General features: G+C 40.5%; 1 protein-coding gene across 2 annotated transcripts in view; it reads left to right on the forward strand.

Moving 5' to 3' along the window:
* ULK4 (unc-51 like kinase 4) overlaps nucleotides 1–20,754 on the forward strand; it is a 677,717-nt gene that overhangs the window by 293,893 nt on the left and 363,070 nt on the right. For both annotated transcript variants that reach the window (XM_047739616.1, XM_047739608.1), the window contains exon 31: nucleotides 7,572–7,620. In XM_047739616.1, the coding sequence (XP_047595572.1) occupies nucleotides 7,572–7,620 (49 nt within the window). The remainder of the gene's footprint in view (nucleotides 1–7,571; nucleotides 7,621–20,754) is intronic.

A 20,754-nucleotide genomic window follows, 5' to 3' on the forward strand; every position in this document is an offset into this window, starting at 1 on the left:
ACAGTAATTTAGTGTTGCTGTGAAGGGGCATTGCAGATGTAATTAAGGTCCCAAAATAGTTGACCTTAAAATATGGAGATCATCAAGGTGGGTCTTACTCATCATAGGAGTCATTTCAATCTGGCCCAGAGGTCAGAGTCTGGGAAGTCAAAGAGATTTGAATTCGAGAAGGATTTGACATGAGGAGAGTCCTCTTTTGCTAGTCTTCCAGGTAGAGGAGTCCATGGACCATGGATGTGAGCGGTGTGTAGGATCTTAGAGGGACTCGTGCCTGGTAGCCAACAAGGAAAGAGGGGCATCAGTCCTGCAACTGCAAGGAACTGAACTCTGTCAACAAGAAGGAGTAGTTGAAAACACATCCGCTGGGGTGCCTGGGTGGCTCAGTCAGTTAAACATCTGCCTTCGGCTCAGGTCATGATCCCAGGGTCCTGGGATTGAGTCCCACATCGGGCTTCATGCTCAGCGGGGAGTCTGCTTCTCCCTTTGCCCCTCCCCTTCTCGTGCTCACTCACTCTCAGATAAATAAATCTTAAAAAAAGGAAAAAGAAAACATAACCTCTTGTCCCCAGCATCCCAAGGGGAAGTTAGCACCACTGACACCTTAATTCTAGATTTATGGCACTCTGAGCGGATCCCCTAGTCGTGCTGAGCTAGGCTTCTGACCTACAGGACTTTGAATCAATGAATGGGTATTGCTTTAAGCCACTGAGTTTGTGCTGATTTGTTATTCAGCAATAGAAATCAAATACAAGGCCCCAGTTACGACTCTTTTAGATTGCTATAGTAGCCTATTAACTTATTAACTGTTCTATTAACTGTTAACTGTTCTCTCAGGCTCTAAACTAATGTTACTCACACTATCTGTGGTGAAGAAACCATTTTTAAAATTTGTGTGTTGTGGACTAATGCTGGGGCAGACTGAGTCTTATGAAGATGGCTACAGAAATCTCTCCCATCCCACGTGCTCTTCCCCACTTCCACCATCAGGAGATTACCATTTCTTCTCCACTTGAGGCTAAGTTGACCTTAAAGACTGGCTTGTAACCATCTAGAATGCATTGAAAATGATACTATGTAAGCCCGGGCAGTTTCACCTGGTTGTCTAGGAATGCTCCCTCACACCCGTCTGCCATGTTGTGAGAGGCTAGGCCACTTGGAGAGGGTAGCAGCAGGTGATCCAGTGGGCAGAATTAACTGAGGCTTCCTTGAATCATCCCATGTGACATGTGAGTGAAGGAGCCTGCCGGTGCTTCCAGCCCCTCAGCTGTTTTAGTCACCCCCAGCTTTTGTGTCTTCCCAGCTGACGTTGGGGAACAGACATCAGAGAGCAAGGACAGGTCATCCTCAGCATGCCCTGTCCAAATCCATGATCCAAAGAAGTCGTTAGCATCATAATGTAGTTATTGCTTTATGACACTAAGTTTGGGGTAGTTTGTTATGCAGCAACAGATAACAAGAATACATAATTTGTAAGATATTATAAAACTGAAATCTAGAAAATGCACTCAGAATATAAGCAGAGGTCATGCAGTGACTACACTGTTGGTCAAAGCCATTACAAACCTGCCTAGACTCATGGGTAGCGAACACAGATCCCACTTCTCGGAGAGGAGAGTTAAAGATTTGGGAACCACAGAACAAAACAACCCAAACAAACAAAACATACATCAAAAGACTTTTAATATTGAGATAATTTTAGGCTTTTGGAACAGTTACAGAATTAGTACAAAGAATTTATGTATGCCTTTCACCCAGCTTCCACGAATGTCAACATCTTACAGAACAATAGCACTGTTATTAAAACCCAGGAAATTAACATTGATATAATCATATTAACTAACCTGCAGATCTTATTCGAGTTTTGCCAGTTTTTGCTGCTTTTTCTAGTCCTGGGTCTGATCTGGGGTCCCACATTGCATTTAGTCTTCTCTCTAGTAGGAGTCCCCCTAAGTTGGGGACAGCTCCTTACTCTTGTCTTTTATGGCTTTTAAATTTTTTTTAAAGATTTTATTTACTTACTTATTTGAGAGAGTGAGAGAAGGAGCAGGGGGAGGGGCAGAGGGAGAGAGAGAAGCCGACTCCCTGCTGAGCAGGGAGCCAGACGTGGGACTTGATCCTGGGACCTGAGCTGAAGGCAGATGCTTAACCGACTGAGCCTCCCAGAGGCCCTGGCTTTAACACTTTAGAATTGCACTGGGAAGTTACTTTGTAAGATGCCACTCGATCTGAGTAGCATTTTTTTTCGTGATTAGATCGAGGTTTGTAGTTTTGGCAAAAGTACCTCAGAAGCAATGGTGTGTCCTTCTCAGTGCGCGATATCAGGGCGTATATTTGATGTCATCTTATTTCTGGTGATGTGGAACGTGCTCTGTTTGTTAAGGTGGTGTCTGCCACATTTCTCCCCTCTAGGTTTCTTTGTGGGGAACTATTTTGAAGCTGTGCAAATATCCCATTTTTCATCATAGTTCAGTGGGGTAATGTTTTAAACTGCTGCAAAGTTCAGATTTCTTATCGTTAGAACCAACAGGCAGAAACTTAGTTTTTCAGATTTGGATAGTTGTCTTGTCATAGACCTGTGGCAGTTTGCAGGCTGGCTCTGGTCTGTAGTCCATTCTTTGAGTAGGAATATTCTGGACTATACTCCTTCCCCCCGTCATTGCTTGCCTTGCTGTCAGATTAGAGTTTGAACAGCAAATCCTATACGTCATTCTTCTGCTTAAAATCCTTCATCAACTCCCTGTAACCTGTAGGTAAAACCCAGACTTGGCACGGAGTTCAAGGTTGCATCATTCTGCTCCATCTTTCACATTGTCCTTTTACTACTTCAACTGCACTGTTCCTCCTGCTCACCCTTTCCTTGTAGGCGTGCTTCACTTTAAATGGCCAATTCCTTCAGTGCTCGTGAAACACCTCTTCTCCCCAGCCTGGGCTCGCTGGCCTTTTTCCAGTTCGATTCCCTTATCTGTGCTAGAAGTTAATTAACTCTGGTTGCTGTTCAGCGTGTCTGTAAAGCCATTTGACTCCCAAGTTTGAACACACAGATTTTGAGCTCATAAGAGTAGCCCATGGCAAATGCTCAATAGGGTTAGTCATAATTTGAGTACTGAGATAGTTTTCAGGAAAAAAAAATCTGCAGTAATAAATAAGATGAGTACAACAACGTGAATTGTTGACGTGCAGAGACAATGGATGAAAAAGCCCTTGGTGGGGACCTCTTGGCTTCTGGTGCTTGCTTCATGCATATTGTCCCTACCTCTGGTGGGCAGATAAAAACTTCACGCAAGCTAGCAAGCAAACATGACAGTGCAGTTCTGTGACCAAACCTGGTGCCTCCTTAGACCTATTTAATCATGGTTGGGGCTGCTTTCTTTGTCTTGCAAACCTGAGTCCAGAGCGGGCAGAGATCCTTTCCTTCCCCTCCATGGACCTCCTCCTCCTCCTGGCTCTTCTTTTCTCTGAATAAATAGCAGTATGGTAGGGTAGGTCAAGGGACTTTATTTAGTTACTTTTTTTTTTTTCTTAAGTTCTTGTTCTTGGTTCATCCCAAGATAGTCTTTATGTTTCAAAAGAAAGTTAAAAAAATGCCAACAATGGTTCAAAATTAATTTTTTCTCATTTCTGTAGCTCTCTGAAGAGAAGCAGAGAACTCTCCCTCTTCCTACTTTTCCTACCTAAATTGTGTTTAGTCATTTATATCTAACTGCTGCTAGAGATTATATTTAGTCTGAATTGTCATGTGTCAGTAAATAAAACTTCTAAAAAGTTTCCCAAAACTGGGGCGCCTGGGTTGCTCAGTTGGTTAAGTGTCTGCCTTTGGCTCAGGTCATGATCCCAGGGTCCTGGGATCCAGCTCCTGCTCAGCGGGGAGTCTGCTCCCCCCCCCCCGCCCCCGTTCTCCCCACCACCCATCACTGGTGAGCGTTCTCTTTCTCAAAAAAAAAAACCAAACCAAACAAAACAAAACAAAAAAACAACTTTACCAAAAAAACTTTCCCAACACTAAGAGTAACAATTACTTTAGGCACAGGAGGGAGTTAAAATGCCAAATAATGTATCCTAAAGATGTTCCTAAGTTTATTCAAAATGTTCTAATTCAAACAACACCCTCTTTGTTGATAATATAGATCACAGATAAAGGAAATCCCAGTGAATCTTCTGAATCAAAATTTTGTAAGGAAAGCTCTTTAACCCCATATAATCTATTATTAAATTGTACTGTTAAGGGGAAGAAACAAAACAAAGAAGACCTACCCCTCCAAAAAAAAAAAGAACCACTATATCAAGTGGTCCCATGAACTACATTTGGGATTCAGGGAGGGCAGTATATTTCAGTTTTCATCTGGAATTACTTAAAAACAGTATGGTTAACATAAAGAAAATTATACTGTGATGTACTTTGAAGATTAGGGATAATTTCAGAAAGATCTCTTTTTGTTTGTTTTTGGTTTAAAAAAAAAAACCAGATAAATTTTCTTACTTCCTGTCCTCAAGCTGTCTATAAACCATAGAAATTTTATTATTTTAGAATGTAGGATATAACAGGCTCATGTAGTAAAATGATACTGGTGATTTAAAATCGTGGTGGCCAACCGCTGAACGGAGCCCAAAAATAAGATAACCTTTTGCAAAAGTCTACTCTGATGATTTAGACTTACTGCCTGAACAAGTCCCTGAGACTGCCACATCAGTTTTCTTTGGAGGTAAGCCTTGTCCTTCCTGCTCTATAGAGGCCTGAGCGCCAGGGCTGCTCTCCAGAGTGCAAATCAAAGGAAGAGAGCTCCAAGAAGATTACTCCATTACTCAGAGCACATCAAGGGTTTGATCACTGGAGACCGGAGCCACTAATTGGTACCACTATAGTGGTATGAGAGGAGGTGGTTAAAATAAGGAGACAGTTTTAAAAATCAAAGTTGAAGAGCGTATGGGAGGCAAATATTGTCTCTAAAGCAATCTAAAATCTCTGGATTTCAGATGTCTAACTATGACCCACATAAAAAAAAAATGCATTTTATGTCACTACCAAGTATGCACCTATAGGGCTAAAACTGAAACAAAAATGTTGTGGAACCATACTATGTGCGACAGCTTTGGATATTCTCATTTTATTATTTTTAATTAAGAAAATGCTAGTCAGGGTGTCTGGGTGGTTCACTTGGTTGAGTGTCTGCCTTCGGCCCAGTTCACGGGATTGAGTCCCATGTAGGCTCTCCGTTCAGTGGGGATCCTGCTTCTCCCTCTCCCACTGTCCCTCCCCACTGTTCATATGCTCTCTCTCTCTCTCTGTGTGTGTGTGTGTCTCTGCTCTTTCTCTCACATGAATAAATAAAATCTTAAAGGAAAAAAAAAAAGAAAATGCTAGTCAGTGAACTCATGTCATTGCACACTTATTGGCCACTTCCCACAGTCTGGAAAAACACTGCCTGAGATTGTCGTAAATATTTGCAGCCACTTTTGTTCCGTACTTGCTTTAGAAAGTTGGTTTTTTTTTTTTTTTTTTTTTTTTTGAATTTACATTTAGGTCATGAGTCGCAGAAAAGTTCATAGAAATGGTGTGTGTGTGTGTGTGTGTGTGTGTGTGTGTGTGTGTGTTTAAACTTAAAGTGCTTTTATTTAGCTCGAGTTCCCTTTTTATTTCTAGACATGGTTCTGAATCATGTCTGTCCATTCAGGGAATAATTGTTTTGCTTGGTGGTATTCAGAAACATGTGAGGCCTGGCATGCTAGAACTGGGAGTTGAAGGCGCCTGAAGAGGTAGTCCAGGCCAGCCTACTCTTCATGCAGAAGCCTGGAGAAAGACTAGTTGTAATTCATCAGAACGAATTATAGTAGTTTCTATAGTCATGTCCTAGCAGTAGAGTATATTTAAAAGTACTGTCATGAGGGGACCAGTGTTGTGAGTGGATGCTTCTGGATCTGAATGTTGGGGGGAGAGTATTGAAGAAGCAGGTCTCACCTCTGGGTACAACTGGAGAAGAAGTGGAGCCCATGCCCCCAGGACTTTCTTGGCTTGGGAGCTTGGGCAACTCTCAGATGTATGTGCTTTGCTCTTTCAGCCCAGGCCTAATAAAAATATATGTCATAAAAATTTAAAAAGATAAATTCAGGGAAAGGGGTGGTCAACATCTTGGGAGCCAAGGAAGAAGCCTGGAAATGTGCTGGCCTGAGGTCGTGCTCAGTCTTGAGTCTGTGCATTTCCCATCCTGCCCAGACATGGTGTAAGGAGATTCGGCCTCACATCCAAGCCTTCAGTTGCCCCAGAAAGTGAATAAATAAATTTAGTATTTGTAATATTTATAAATTTAATATTTGTAAATAAATTTAATATTTATAGTCAAAACCTTATCCCCTAAAATATTAAAACTACAGAAATAATTACATTTATTTCTGCTAGATACTGAGGTGCTAAGTACTCACTCCAGTCTTTGGGACTCCTCCCTGTGCCTCACTTTCCCTTAACACATATTTATAAACACTGCAGTCTCTTTTTGGCAAGTCTCATAGGCTTTTCTTTTATCAGTGTATTATCATAGGCAGACAAGCTCTAGGGAGGCTAGATGATAAATTCCTTTCCTATGCTCCTGGCATCTTCTGTGAAATAGACAAACTGTAATACCCACAATGAAGGCAGCATGCTTATCTTAAGTGTTGTCATTTATCATATGAACTCAACACTAATAAAATGAAGGAATCTGATTTATTTTTAAAATAGAACCAAGAATCAGCAAATTATAGCTTATGGGCCAAATACGGCACATACCTGTTTTTGTAAATAAAATTTTATTGGAACACAGCCATGCCTATTCATTTATGTATAATTTATGCCTGCTTTTACATTATAGTGACAGAGTTAAGCAGTCGCTGTAGAGAGCGTGTGGCCACCAAAGCCTAAAATCTTGGCCATCTGACCCTTTACAGAAACAAGTTGACTGCCCTGGACTGAAGGAATATTTAGAGAATGAAGTATTGTTTTTAGTAAGGATGGTTGAGGCTATTTTCTCTTCAATGGTGTGAAAAAAATCTTGGCACAATAGATAATATAATAGATAATAATAACATAACTAGTTTCGATGAGAGAAAATTCCCAGTCTACTGGGTGATTGGGGCCTACTCTTTTTTTTTTTAAGTAAAAGATTAAAAATTATTATACATTCATTCATTAATGCTGAGAAGATAGCTAATGAGGCATATATGAAAGATTGTGTGTGGCACACTTATAATTTAATTGTGCGGTGAGGGTTGGTCACATGATTTCAGCTGTCATCGCCTATTCTCAAAGTCTTTATAATAACTGTGAGCTTTAATTAATTTTTACATTTATTAATGTCAATGTATTTGAGATTATACTTGCTACAGATCAATAAGACTAAGCTAATAGTCACTTGCCAAGAGCCCCATATTTCTTGTACTTAATGGATATAGTTAAATGTGTTAAAAATGAGTATTTAATCATCTGGTTCTCGCTCACAAAATTTAAGCAGTAAAACATGGGGCTGTGGTACTCCTGATCAGGGCAGTTTAAATATGAGCTATCTAATGTGTGTTTATCTTCTTTTTTTTTTTTTTTCCGACAGACTTGTGGAAGAGAGCAAACTGATCCCACTCATTTTTGAAGTAATTCTGGTAAGAAGGGAAATGTGTCTCTGAAATTCAAGTGACATTTAAAAAAAATTAAGGTTTTGACCATGTTGTGGGATTAGGTTCTAATCCTGACTCTGTCCAGAAGGATTCTGTGCCCTTCATCATCTCACTTAACCTTATCAGGCCTCAGTTTCCCTATCTGAACTCTTGTCCAGCTCTGAAATTGTATAGGACACTGCTTACTGACCTGCCTTCTTTTTACAAATCCTTCATGAGATTGGTTTATGGAGGAAGGGCAGAAGGATGAACATTAGGCTTCACTGTGAATTTTCTGATGCTCGGTAAGCCCTCTGACTTGGTAATCATTGGGTCAGATCAGCAGTTTTGTGCTTATGGCCAGAAAGTCATGTTCTTCTGAATGTGGGATAGCTTAACTTCCATACATCATTTTTTCCTATCATCGAATGCTACTCCATTGAAAAGCCATCTGTTAAAGGAAACCTTTCTTCTATGGTTCCTATGTGTAAAGAGTAAAAGGAGATTGCGGAATTGACTTTCCTCACTTCTGATAAATCCCAGGTTTGAGAAATAGGCTGGAATTTGAATTGGAACTTAGAGCAACAGAGTGCCCTTACCTGAAGAAATGTTCTCTTATACCTGGATTGACTGTCCCCCTTCACTAAAAGCTTGCCCTACAGAGCTGACAGCATAAGGGACAAAGGAGGGGACACCTCCCCAGCCAGCTCAGCCTAACCTACCTTGGTCTTCAGTGGAGCAATAACCCTAGTCTTATAACTGTACCCATGGAAAATTAGCTTTCTTTAATCATCCTGATATATTAATCTGTAAGTTGTTTGTGTGTTGATATGGCTAAATGGTGAAAACATTATTTTTATTAGTGGCAAGGTGAACCTTGTCCTTCTAGGAGAGTGGGTTGGGTTTGCTGAACTGTGTGGTTTGGATGGGGGATAAGAGGTGGCAGTGGATGGTATTCCCAAAGGATGCTCCAGTGACCAGATGACACAGAGCTGCCATGCTAGGGAATGTGCAAGGTTGGAGACTGGATTGAATTTCTTTGAATAATAAGGGTATTTTATAAGCAGTATTGAGAAAAGGAATAGAGAAAATATCAGAAAGATGCATGGAGATGGAGAGCTGTCTAATGGGATTTTAAGCTTTGCCAAGTGGCTTATGTGTCTCCACATCTTCAGTAAGGGTATGTGTGACTTGCTAATTTGTTGCAAGATTGGATTTGTTTTGGCAGACAGTGGGTGCAATAAACCGCCTGCTGTGGGTTTGGCTGGGCGTGAGGCAAGAGCCAAAGCTGTCCAAACAGCCATATCAGGCTTGCATTTGAGGAGACCAGTCTTGAAGACAGGGAGAGTCCTCTAGAGCTAGAACAGGCCTTATTTGGGGTGGAGGGGGGATGTGACTCATTCCCTTGAGGTGGTGGAAACTCCTTTTGTGACTGATGAGAAGTTCTCATCCCATCCTTTGGCAGTCACTTCAGGGTCTCAAATCTTGTACATAGGAAATTGTTTCTTGAAGGTCACCCAAATCCCTCTGTGCTTGATTAGTATTTGTATAATGACCACCTAGAAAGGCTTTATGTATTTTTTAAGATTTTATTTATTTGTTTTCCAAGAGAGAGAGAGTCTGTGCACAGGAGTGGTGGCGGGGGGCGAGGGGCAGAGGGAGAAGCCAACTTCCTGCTGAGCAGGGAGCCGATGCTGATGCCGGGGCTCTATCCCAGGACTCTGGGATCATAACCTGAGCCAAAGGCAGATGCTTAACAGACTGAGCCACCCAGGTACCCAAAAGTCTTCATATCTTACAAACCACAGTGAATATTTCATTGATTAATGCCATGATTTAGACCTTTGTCATACGTTGGAGCTGTCATAGAGAGTGGGTAGAGGTGGAGTCTATTCTCCAGATGAGGATCTCAGCTGGTCCTGAGCCCTGCAACCTCCCAGCCATGTCTAGGATGATGCTTTTCTTCTAACCAGAACAGCTCTATACTCTGGTATTATTATCTTGTAGGATGATATCTGGTAGGATAATATACCAGAGTAATACCATACTCTGGTATATTATCTTGTAAGATAATATACCAGAGTAATACCATACTCTGGTATATTATCTTGTAAGATAATATTTCAAAAAGAGGTCCTGCGGCTAAAAAAAAAAAGGTAAATTAAAAAAAAAACCCAGGGCACCTGGGTGGCTCAGTGGTTTAAGCCTCTGCCTTCGGCTCAGGTCATGATCTCAGGGTCCTGGGATCGAGTCCCACATCTTGGGCTCTCTGCTCAGCAGGGAGCTTGCTTCCTCCTCTCTCTGCCTTTCTGCCTACTTGTGATCTCTCTGTCAAATAAATAAATTAATTAAAAAAAAACAGTTGGAAATCACTGCTTTTTAGGGATAGGACTCTGATGTCCTTAAAGAACATTATTAAATCCCTTTTCTACTTTTGTCTTTCTTGAGTTTAATAATCTCAACTTTTTCCCTCTGTATGAATGCATTTTTTAATCAGTGGAATGTCTTTGTAGCAGTTATCCTGTGAACAATTACCTTGTCCTTTCTCAATTTTTGTTACTGAGCAAGACATGATATAGCATTTTAGTGATTCTCTGGTGCACCTTTTTTGTCCCCTTCAGATTTTAACATTTCTGAAACTGGGATGTACTTTCCAAATCAGTGGCATTTTACAATTGCTTTCAGCCAGGTGACCTGGTTGTCATTGCCTTAACCAATTCATTTCACTTTTCTTTTTCTTTTTTATAAGTGCCCAAGAGTGATGCATTATAAAAATATATGTCTGAATATGTCTAAAAGAGCTCTTTCAATAAAAATAAAATGAACTTTCTAAGTAATAAGAAATCATGTCATAGTTTAATTGGTAGCATTTTTCTTTCTTAGGGTTTAATAAAATAATGGTACATCTTAGAACTGAGGGATTCCTAGTTTCAGGGAAACACAGTATATACTGTAGTTAGGTTTGGTTTCTAAGCTCAAGGGCCTGTGTGGCATCTACATACATGTAGCAGCTTCTTGTCAACAGTTTGATCAGAAAAGGCATAACAAAAAGATGGTGCGGGGTCCCGCGTGTTGGCTACTGCTTTTTAAAAAAGCAAAAGCTGGCGGTCCACGGTGGCCTCCTGATGACTTTGTTCTCCCCTCTTAGCCCATAACTGTTTTCCAGCTTCTCTTGATGTACTTAAAGCCTGATACAGGCTTTATAACTTCCTCCTTTTCTAGAGGTCCTCATACAATGTGCCCTGACCAGCAGTGCATCCTCTCCTGCATGTTTTTTAGTAAGAAAGCAAATGTCTCTCTTCTCATGGGCAGGGATTGCAGGCAGCTTCTGTGTCTTTTCTGTGTGCCTGGAAGGAAGTGAAGATGAAAGAAGCAGAACTGTGAATTTGATGTCCTGTTTATATAAAATAGCCATGCACAAATCATAAGGAGAGCGGGTGGGACAGAGAGCTTTAAGTATGGATCAAACTGGTCAAGATATAGCACAAAGCTGTAGTAATCAAAACAGTCTGGTACTGTCATAAAAATAGACACATAGATCGATGGAACAGAATAGAAAGCCCAGAAATATATCCATGCTTTTATGGCCAATCTATGACAAGAGAGGCAAGAACATACAATGGGGGAATAAACAGTCTCTTCAACAAATGATGTTGGGAAAACAGGATAGCTACCTGCAAAAGAATGAAACAGGACCACTTTCTTATACTCATACAAAAATAAATTCAAAATGGATGAAAGACCTGTGAGACTTGAAACCATAAAACTCTTAGAAGAGAACACAGACAGTAATTTCTCTGACATCAGCCAGAGCAACATTTTTCTAGATATGTCTTCTCAGGCAAGTAAACCAAAAGAAAAACTACATGGACTACACCAAAATAAAAAGCTTTGCATGTAGCAGAAGAAACCACCAACAAAACAGAAAGGCAACCTAGCGAAAGGGAGAAGATATTTGCAAATCATATATCTGATAAGGGGTTAATACTCAGCATATATAAAGAACTCATACAACTCAACGTCAAAGAAAACAAACAATCCATTTAAAAAATTGAGGAGAGGACCTGAGCAGACATTTCCTCCAAGAAGAAATATAGATGGCCAACAGACACATGAAAAGATGCTTGTTGTCATTAATAATCAGGGACATGCAAATCAGAACCACTATGAGTTATCACCTCACACCTGTCAGAACAGCAAGAATGAAAAGAAATAGCAAGTGTTGGCAAGGATGTGGAGAAAAAGCAACCTTCATGCACTGTTGACAGAAATGTAAATGGGTGCAACCATTGTGGAAAACAGTAGAGATTCCTCAAAAAAAAAAAAAAAATTAACCATAGAAATACCATATGATCCAGTAATTTCACTAATTGGTATTTACCCAAAGAAAAAGAAAACACTCTGAAAAGATACATGCAGCGCTCTGTTTATTGAAGCATTATTCACAGTAGCCAAGATACGGAAGTGTCAAGTGATAGATGAACGGATAATGAACACGCACGCACACGCACACACACACACACACACACACACAGGAATATTACTCAGCCATGGAAAGAATGGAATCTTGACATTTGCAACAACATGGATGGAGCTGGGTGATATTATGATAAGTGAAATAAGTCAGAGAAAGACAAATACTGTATGATTTCACTTCTTTGTGGAGTCTAAAAAACAAAACAAATGAATAAACAAAAAGCAGAATCAGATCCATAAATATAGGAGACAAACTGATGGTTGCCAGGGGTGAGGGGGTTGGGCAAAATGAATGACGGCGAGTGGTCGGTACAGACTTCCACTTATGGAATGAATAAGTCATGGGAAAAAGGGGCACAGATAGCATAAGGAGTCTAGTCAATGGTATTGCAATAGTGTTGTATGGTGGAGATCAGAGGATAATGTATAGACTAGTCAAATCCCTGTGTTGTACACCTGAAACTAATGTGACATTGTGTGTCGACTATACTAAAGAAAAAAAAAACAACAACCTAACAACAACAACAACAAAATCCACAACTGGTTAAAGAAAGTAGTTTTTATGATTGAAAAACCAATTGAAAGTAGTTTTTGTGATTTTGAAAAAAAGTTTTAGAGTTTAGAGACTCTTTTCTAAAGATACCAATTGAAAGCAGTTTTTATGATTTTGAAAAAAAGCCCAATCTCCAGTTTTAACTGCCTACTCAGGAGCACAGTGTTCCCTCCTGTCTGGATGGCTAACTGTCTGGGCCCTCTGGATTCATAATACAGAAGAACGATGTGCAAGCACATAACTGGACAGTAGTGTAGTAGCTTTATGGAGGGAGGGAGACAGTACTGTGGATCCCAGGGGTGAGAGGGCCCCACCACTCATTGCAAGGAGAGGAGTCTCTCAGAAGTAACCTTTGAACATGGTCTTGAGGGAGTTGCCATGAGGAGAGGGGACATTCCAGCATGGGGGATGGTGAGTACTTAGCTGTGCCTGGACTAGAGACCATGGATAAATGCAGGGAGTGAGGCTGGAAGGTAGTTTGGGCACAGATCCTGCAGGCTTTATACTGTGGAGGTTTCACATTTGTTTGGCTTTGCACATAGTTGATGCTTTTCAAAATCAGATCATATCCTCTACTTCGAAAAAAGAAAATCTTTTGGAGCTTCTAGCTGCAGGGGCTGTGTGCGCTGAGGAGGTAGGCTGCTCAGCTAGGGGTTGGGACTTGGAGGGAATCAAGCTTAGGGTCAGGGGATTATACGGAAAACTTGGGACTGGTTGAGGGCTGGATTCATTGAGTTCTCTGCAAATCTCCACCAGTGAGGCTTTTGAAATCAGCCACAGGGAGAGTGGGGAAGGAGACATAAAACACAGGGTTGGTCTCAGAGGTTTGATCCAAGGGTCCAGGAGTTCTAAAACCACATTCAGGCCAGAGAGCAGGCAGAATGTTATTAATCTTCAGATCCAGCTGCAAGTGTCCCAGCTGTTGGCCGGCCAAGCGAGTAGGGAAAGCCAGGTAGCTGATTGCTTACAAAAAAGGAGCTGTCACAGCAGTTGGGGGCTGCTTCTCTGGCAGGGCCCACCTGGGTGAGGGCACTGCCTTTTCCTGGGCCTTGCAAGGCAGCTGTGTTGAGGGGGAATGGAGGCTCAGGCAGTGTGTGTTGGATTAAGCTAAATGGATTTCTCTGCACAGTCTTCAGGGTCTAGCATGCTAAGGCAGTCTGGATCTGTGTAACAAATGTGGGTTCCTAAGAATGGGAGCCATCAGAAGGACCCTGTGGCTTGGTTTCACGTGCAGAGTTGCCAGTGGAGCAGGATGGAAGACATTCTTCTTTCCCTTTTGCCACTTTTCCAAGAGTAGAAGTTGCTTTTAAATGTGTCTTAAGTATGAATTTGGATGAATCATCCTTTGGAATTTGCTATAACTCTAATCTCTCTTCATTTTATTTTAGTGGTTTGTGCTTTGGCCGACTTCAGTAAATCATTTTGATACCAAGTAATATAGGCAAACTATATTTTATTGGAAAAAAATCTTTATTCATGGCAGATTTTCCAATATGTGCCAAAATATCACTGTCATGATATTTTATGTGTCTGTTCCAAAACAAACAATTAAAGAGCAATTTCAGTGGCAAATGTTAACAATAAAAATGGGATTAGCAATACACTAGTTTGACAATTATATTGTTTTAACAGTCTCGAGGATAGCAGCTGAAGCAAGCTTGAGTAAATCTTTCAAGTCAATCTTTCAAGTCAATCTTTAGAAAAGAGTCTCTTTATAGATCCTTGGAGCCTGAAGGATTGAATCATGGAGGCACCAACACAGTACAGACTGGCAGCCACTTTACATGTAAGAAATGTTTTCAGTCCTGTGCATTCATCAGGCTTTTAAACTTACTTTGCTCTTTTCTTGTTGCCGCACATCTGGTATGAATGGGTTTTAGGGTATGTTAAAATGACAATTTCCTTGTAAGATTAAGAATCTGCACATTTGTGTCCAATATGCCATTAATATGATTCTCCTGTGCACATGGGCATGAGTTTCTAAAGTCGCAAACAAGATTTGATTACAATTTCAAAATGCTTGACTTAGGAAGATCCTTTCAAAGTTATACAAAGAGCACTTACTGGATATAAGAGAAATCTGTTTCTTCGACCTACAAGAATAACTATTCAGGATTTCTGTAGATTGCAAAAGGGAGCTGTATAACCCAACTGCTATTGTGTAACAAGCTGATTTTATATACACTACTCACACACTGTTGTTAAGGTATATACTTTGAGTTGGTTTTTATTGTGAGGGGGAGGAAATGGATACACACGCATCTGCCCTTGGTAGCTTATGTCAATTTGTATTTGCAAATTAGCTCTCTAGGGCTAGAGTGTAAACTATTGATGTAGGATTAAATGCAGTGAAGTTGCCCACATCGCTGCTCAACAGGTGACTAATCTGATCAGTATACTGTTATCTGGTTGGCTAAATAAATGGGTTGAAGCTAAATAAAATAAATGTATATCAGCAAACTTGGAGTAAAGCATAACTGGTTTCTGAATAATTAGCCCAATTGGTTTGAAAGAAGATGGACTCTATTAAGATAAAAACCACATATTGTGTCCACTGAAAAAAATGCTAAAGTAGAGCTGAGGATATCTTTGGCCAATCACAGGGCACACACTGGGAATGTGTTACGTATGGCCTCTTCTGAGCCAGTGGAATCCTGACTTTTATTCTCATCATTCTTATTTCTAGTTAGTTCTGCTCTAGGTCCTGGGCTTCACTTTGAGGAAGCAGTATTCCTTCTTCCTTCTCTCTAAGATGACAGTCTAGTTAAAAAGTGTGGTAGCCATCAGAATCCTAGAGGAAAATATAGGCAGTAACCTCTTCGATATCAGCCACAGCAACTTCTTTCAAGATATGTCTCCAAAGGCAAAGGAAACAAAAGTGAAAATGAACTTTTGGGACTTCATCAAAATCAAAAGCTTCTGCACAGCAAAGGACACAGTCAACAAAACAAAGAGGCAACCCATGGAATGGGAGAAGATATTTTCAAATGACAGTACAGACAAAAGGTTGATATCCAGGATCTATAAAGAACTCCTCAAACTCAACACACACAAAACAGACAATCATATCAAAAAATGGGCAGAAGATATGAACAGACACTTCTCCAATGAAGACATACAAATGGCTATCAGACACATGAAAAAATGTTCATCATCACTAGCCATCAGGGAGATTCAAATTAAAACCACATTGAGATACCACCTTACACCAGTTAGAATGGCCAAAATTAGCAAGACAGGAAACAACATGTGTTGGAGGGGATGTGGAGAAAGGGGAACCCTCTTCCACTGTTGGTGGAAATGCAAGTTGGTGCAGCCACTTTGGAGAACAGTGTGGAGATTCCTCAAGAAATTAAAAATAGAGCTTCCCTATGACCCTGCCATTGCACTACTGGGTATTTACCCTAAAGATACAGATGTAGTGAAAAGAAGGGCCATCTCTACCCCAATGTTTATAGCAGCAATGGCCACGGTCGCCAAACTGTGGAAAGAACCAAGATGCCCTTCAACAGACGAATGGATAAGGAAGATGTGGTCCATATACACTATGGAGTATTATGCCTCCATCAGAAAGGATGAATACCCAACTTTTGTAGCAACATGGACGGGACTGGAAGAGATTATGCTGAGTGAAATAAGTCAAGCAGAGAGAGTCAATTATCATATGGTTTCACTTATTTGTGGAGCATAACAAATAGCATGGAGGACAAGGGGAGTTAGAGAGGAGAAGGGAATTGAGGGAAATTGGAAGGGGAGGTGAACCATGAGAGACTATGGACTCTGAAAAACAATCTGAGGGTTTTGAAGAGGTGGGGGGTGGGAGGTTGGGGGAACCAGGTGGTGGGTATTGGAGAGGGCACGGATTGCATGGAGCACTGGGTGTGGTGCAAAAACAATGAATACTGTTACGCTGAAAAAAAAAAAAGTGTGGTACCCAGTAGCCACGCAGAGCATTGAACAGGGATGTGCTCTAATATCAAATACTGGATTTCAAAAACAAAGAACAGAAGTTAAGTAGCTAATTTTCTTATACTGACTGTATGTTAAAATAGTATTTTGGATATATTAGGCTAAGTGAAGTATCATTAAATTAATTTCGTCTGTTTCTTTTTGCTTATTGTAGCTTCCAGAACATTTAAAATGTGGTTTGCATTCTGTTTCTGTTGGATAGTGCTGGAGTAGGTGATTTCCTATGTTCTTCAGTTAGATTCTGGTTGAGTTTCACTTAGGGAAGAACCGCTGCTGTGTACAACCTCATTTTTCCTCTCACATTGCCCTCCTACATTTTGCCTTTCAGCATGTATTGATTCATTTCTGAACAAGTGAGGGATGTAAGGCATGGCTGTTATATGCAGATCCTTCTTTCCTAGACTGGGGTCACCAGCTGGTCTTTCTCCTGTTGATGGTGGTGGGAAGATGAAATAGTAAGACAGGCCAGTGTTCTACAAGTGACATTCTCACAAAAGGCAGTTTGGTCGTAGCTCCCCTGACTTTTGTCGTTGGCTGGTGACACCACTTGATTTTACTTGTTTCTTGACTCTGAACCATCTGGGGATGCCCATTCAGTGGCCATTGGTGACCTTTTGGTTCAGGCTTGTGTTAAAAAATAAAATGCCTGCAGTGGTCATTAGGCATTGCCCAGTCTCATGACTCCCAAACTTCTGTATTTAGGCCACTTAGATAGATGGGAATAGAGTAGAATGACTCATGGTAAATACAAAGACTTATTGGAAGGGCTTAGTGTAAAATCAGTGATTACTCATTCTCTATATGTAACCACCGAATGTTACTTTTTCTTAAACTTCTTCAGTAGCGTAGGATTCGATAAAGTTTACTCATGAACAAAACGACTGAGAATACCCACTTTTAAGAAAGTAGAAATGTCAGCAAAAAGTTACTAGTTTCGATTAAAGCCACAAACATCTATTAGCATTTGCTTTTGATGCTTTTGCGTTTGTTTTCTTGGATGACCAAGAAAGAGCAACCTGGAGCTGCAAAGGATTTTCAGACTGAGCCAGGAAATCTGATGGACTGAAGCAGTTTACAGATTTATGGGGAAAGGAAAGCTTTTTAAATAGCACTAGCAAGTGAGATTGCATTTTGGATTTATTAGAGGTACCAAATTGCAGAAGGAATGTGAGGAGAAGCCAGTAAGGGCAAATTATTACATAGGATTTTGAGGTTTATTTTTTCTGGTAACAAAATCAGTGCCTACTTGTAAAGAGTTCAAATAGTACAGAAATGTCTAACATAGAATGTGAAGATCTTTCGTAATATCACACCACACAGCTCAATGCATAGTTGTATTCTTTTCCACCCATGTGTTTTTTTAATCAAAAACAGAGCCATACTAAATATTCTATTTTGTATATGCCTTACTTTATAATGTCCATGGCAGATGTGTGTATATGTGTGCACCAATGTATTATTTGTTCTATTTCATGACCATATAATATTTCATTGTATTAAGATCATTTATTTAGCCAATCCCCACTGATGGACACTTAAAGTTTTTTCCCTTGCCTTTTTGCTAATACGAGCAACACTGAACAGAGTACCTTTGTCATATCTTTGCACTTCTGTTTCTCAAAATTCTTAGAAGTCGAATTGTTAAGCCAAAGTATATGCATCTTTTGTATTTTATATTACTCTCAAAAATGTTAATATGAAACTTCCCACACAGCAGTAGGATAAAATAGTACCAAGTATGTCACGCTCACACTGAGTACATTCAGTTGTCAGTTGTTTGTGTTTTGACTGGTTTGCTTTTTAATATCTGTCAAATAGATCTTTTTTTTTTTAAAGATCTTTTTTTATTAGAGAGCATGTGTGTGTGTTGGTGCGCACATATTAGCAGGGGGAGGGAGAAGGGCAGAGAGGGTGAGGGAGAAGCAGACTCCCTGCTAAGCAGGGAGTCCCAGGCAGGTTGATCCCAGGACCCACTGATCACTATCTGAGGAAGGCAGATGCTTAACCAGCTGAGCCCCAAGTGGCCCCTCTTCTTCCCTCCCCACTCCTCCCTCCCTCCCTCTCTCTCTCTTTCTCTCCATCCCTCCCTTCCTTTCTTCCTTCCTTCCTCAGTCCCTTCCTTCTTCCCTCCTTCCCTCCTTCTTTCCTTCTTGCTTGCTTGCTTATAGCTTCTGTGTTTTCCAGCATGCTTGAGCAAGGGCTTCTCCTCAACCAGTTTATATAATATTGTTTATTCTGTACATTTATGGTGTCACGATTACATTTTTTAGTTTTGCTCTAAAATGACTTCATTGTAAGGAATGAGTTCAAATCCAGCTTTTCTCTTCCCCACACCTCCCTTTCTCATTCACTGAGTTGTTGTTCTGACACTGTTTGTTGGTGTAATTCATCATTATGGTGACTTGAAATATTATATTTATCATTTATTCACGAGATCTTTACATATTGTACATTATATTGTATTGTAGTACATTGTATTGTACATTGTGTATTTCTCTCCACATATTTATTTTCTGTATGGGCATACAATTTGCTGCATATATTTAGCATGTGTAATTTGATGAGGTTTTTTTTGTTGTTGTTGTTTTTATTTTTTTATTTTTTAAATTTTTTTATTTTTTTCAGCATAACAGTATTCATTATTTTGGCACCACACCCAGTGCTCCATGCAATCCGTGCCCTCTACAATACCCACCACCTGGTGCCCCCAACCTCCCACCCCCCACCCCTTCAAAATTCTCAGATCGTTTTTCAGAGTCCATAGTCTCTCATGGTTCACCTCCCCTTCCAATTTCCCTCAATTCCCTTCTCCTCTCCATCTCCCCTTGTCCTCCATGCTATTTGTTATGCTCCACAAATAAGTGAAACCATATGATAATTGACTCTCTCTGCTTGACTTATTTCACTCAGCATAATCTCTTCCAGTCCCGTCCATGTTGCTACAAAACTTGGGTATTCATCCTTTCTTTCTTTCTTTTTTTTTTTTTTTTTTTTTACAGCTTTATAAACATATATTTTTATCCCCTGGGGTACAGGTCTGCGAATCGCCAGGTTTACACACTTCACAACACTCACCATAGCACATACCCTCCCCGATATCCATAACCCAACCCCCTCTCCCAACCCCCTCCCCCCATCAACCCTCAGTTTGTTTTGTGAGATTAAGAGTCACTTATGGTTTGTCTCCCTCCCAATCCCATCTTGTTTCATTTACTCTTCTCCTACCCCCTCAACCCCCCATGTTGCATCTCCTCTCCCTCATATCAGGGAGATCATATGATAGTTGTCTTTCTCCGATTGACTTATTTCGCTAAGCATGATACCCTCTAGTTCCATCCACGTTGTCGCAAATGGCAAGATTTCATTTCTTTTGATGGCTGCATAGTATTCCATTGTGTATATATACCACATCTTCTTTATCCATTCGTCTGTTGATGGACATCTAGGTTCTTTCCATAGTTTGGCTATTGTAGACATTGCTGCTATAAACATTCGGGTGCACGTGCCCCTTCGGATCACTATGTTTGTATCTTTAGGGTAAATACCCAGCAGTGCAATTGCAGGGTCATAGGGTAGTTCTATTTTCAACATTTTGAGGAACCTCCATGCTGTTTTCCAGAGTGGTTGCACCAGCTTGCATTCCCACCAACAGTGTAGGAGGGTTCCCCTTTCTCCGCATCCTCGCCAGCATCTGTCATTTCCTGACTTGTTCATTTTAGCCATTCTGACTGGTGTGAGGTGATATCTCATGGTGGTTTTGATTTGTATTTCCCTGATGCCGAGTGATATGGAGCACTTTTTCATGTGTCTGTTGCCATCTGGATGTCTTCTTTGCAGAAATGTCTGTTCATGTCCTCTGCCCATTTCTTGATTGGATTATTTGTTCTTTGGGTGTTGAGTTTGCTAAGTTCTTTATAGATTTTGGACACTAGCCCTTTATCTGATATGTCATTTGCAAATATCTTCTCCCATTCTGTCAGTTGTCTTTTGGTTTTTTTAACTGTTTCCTTTGCTGTGCAAAAGCTTTTGATCTTGATAAAATCCCAAAAGTTCATTTTTGCCCTTGCTTCCCTTGCCTTTGGTGATGTTCCTAGGAAGATGTTGCTGCGGCTGACGTCAAAGAGGTTGCTGCCTGTGTTCTC

This window comes from Lutra lutra, chromosome 1 (genome assembly GCF_902655055.1).
Source record: "Lutra lutra chromosome 1, mLutLut1.2, whole genome shotgun sequence".
In the NCBI taxonomy this organism is placed as follows: Eukaryota; Metazoa; Chordata; class Mammalia; order Carnivora; family Mustelidae; genus Lutra; species Lutra lutra.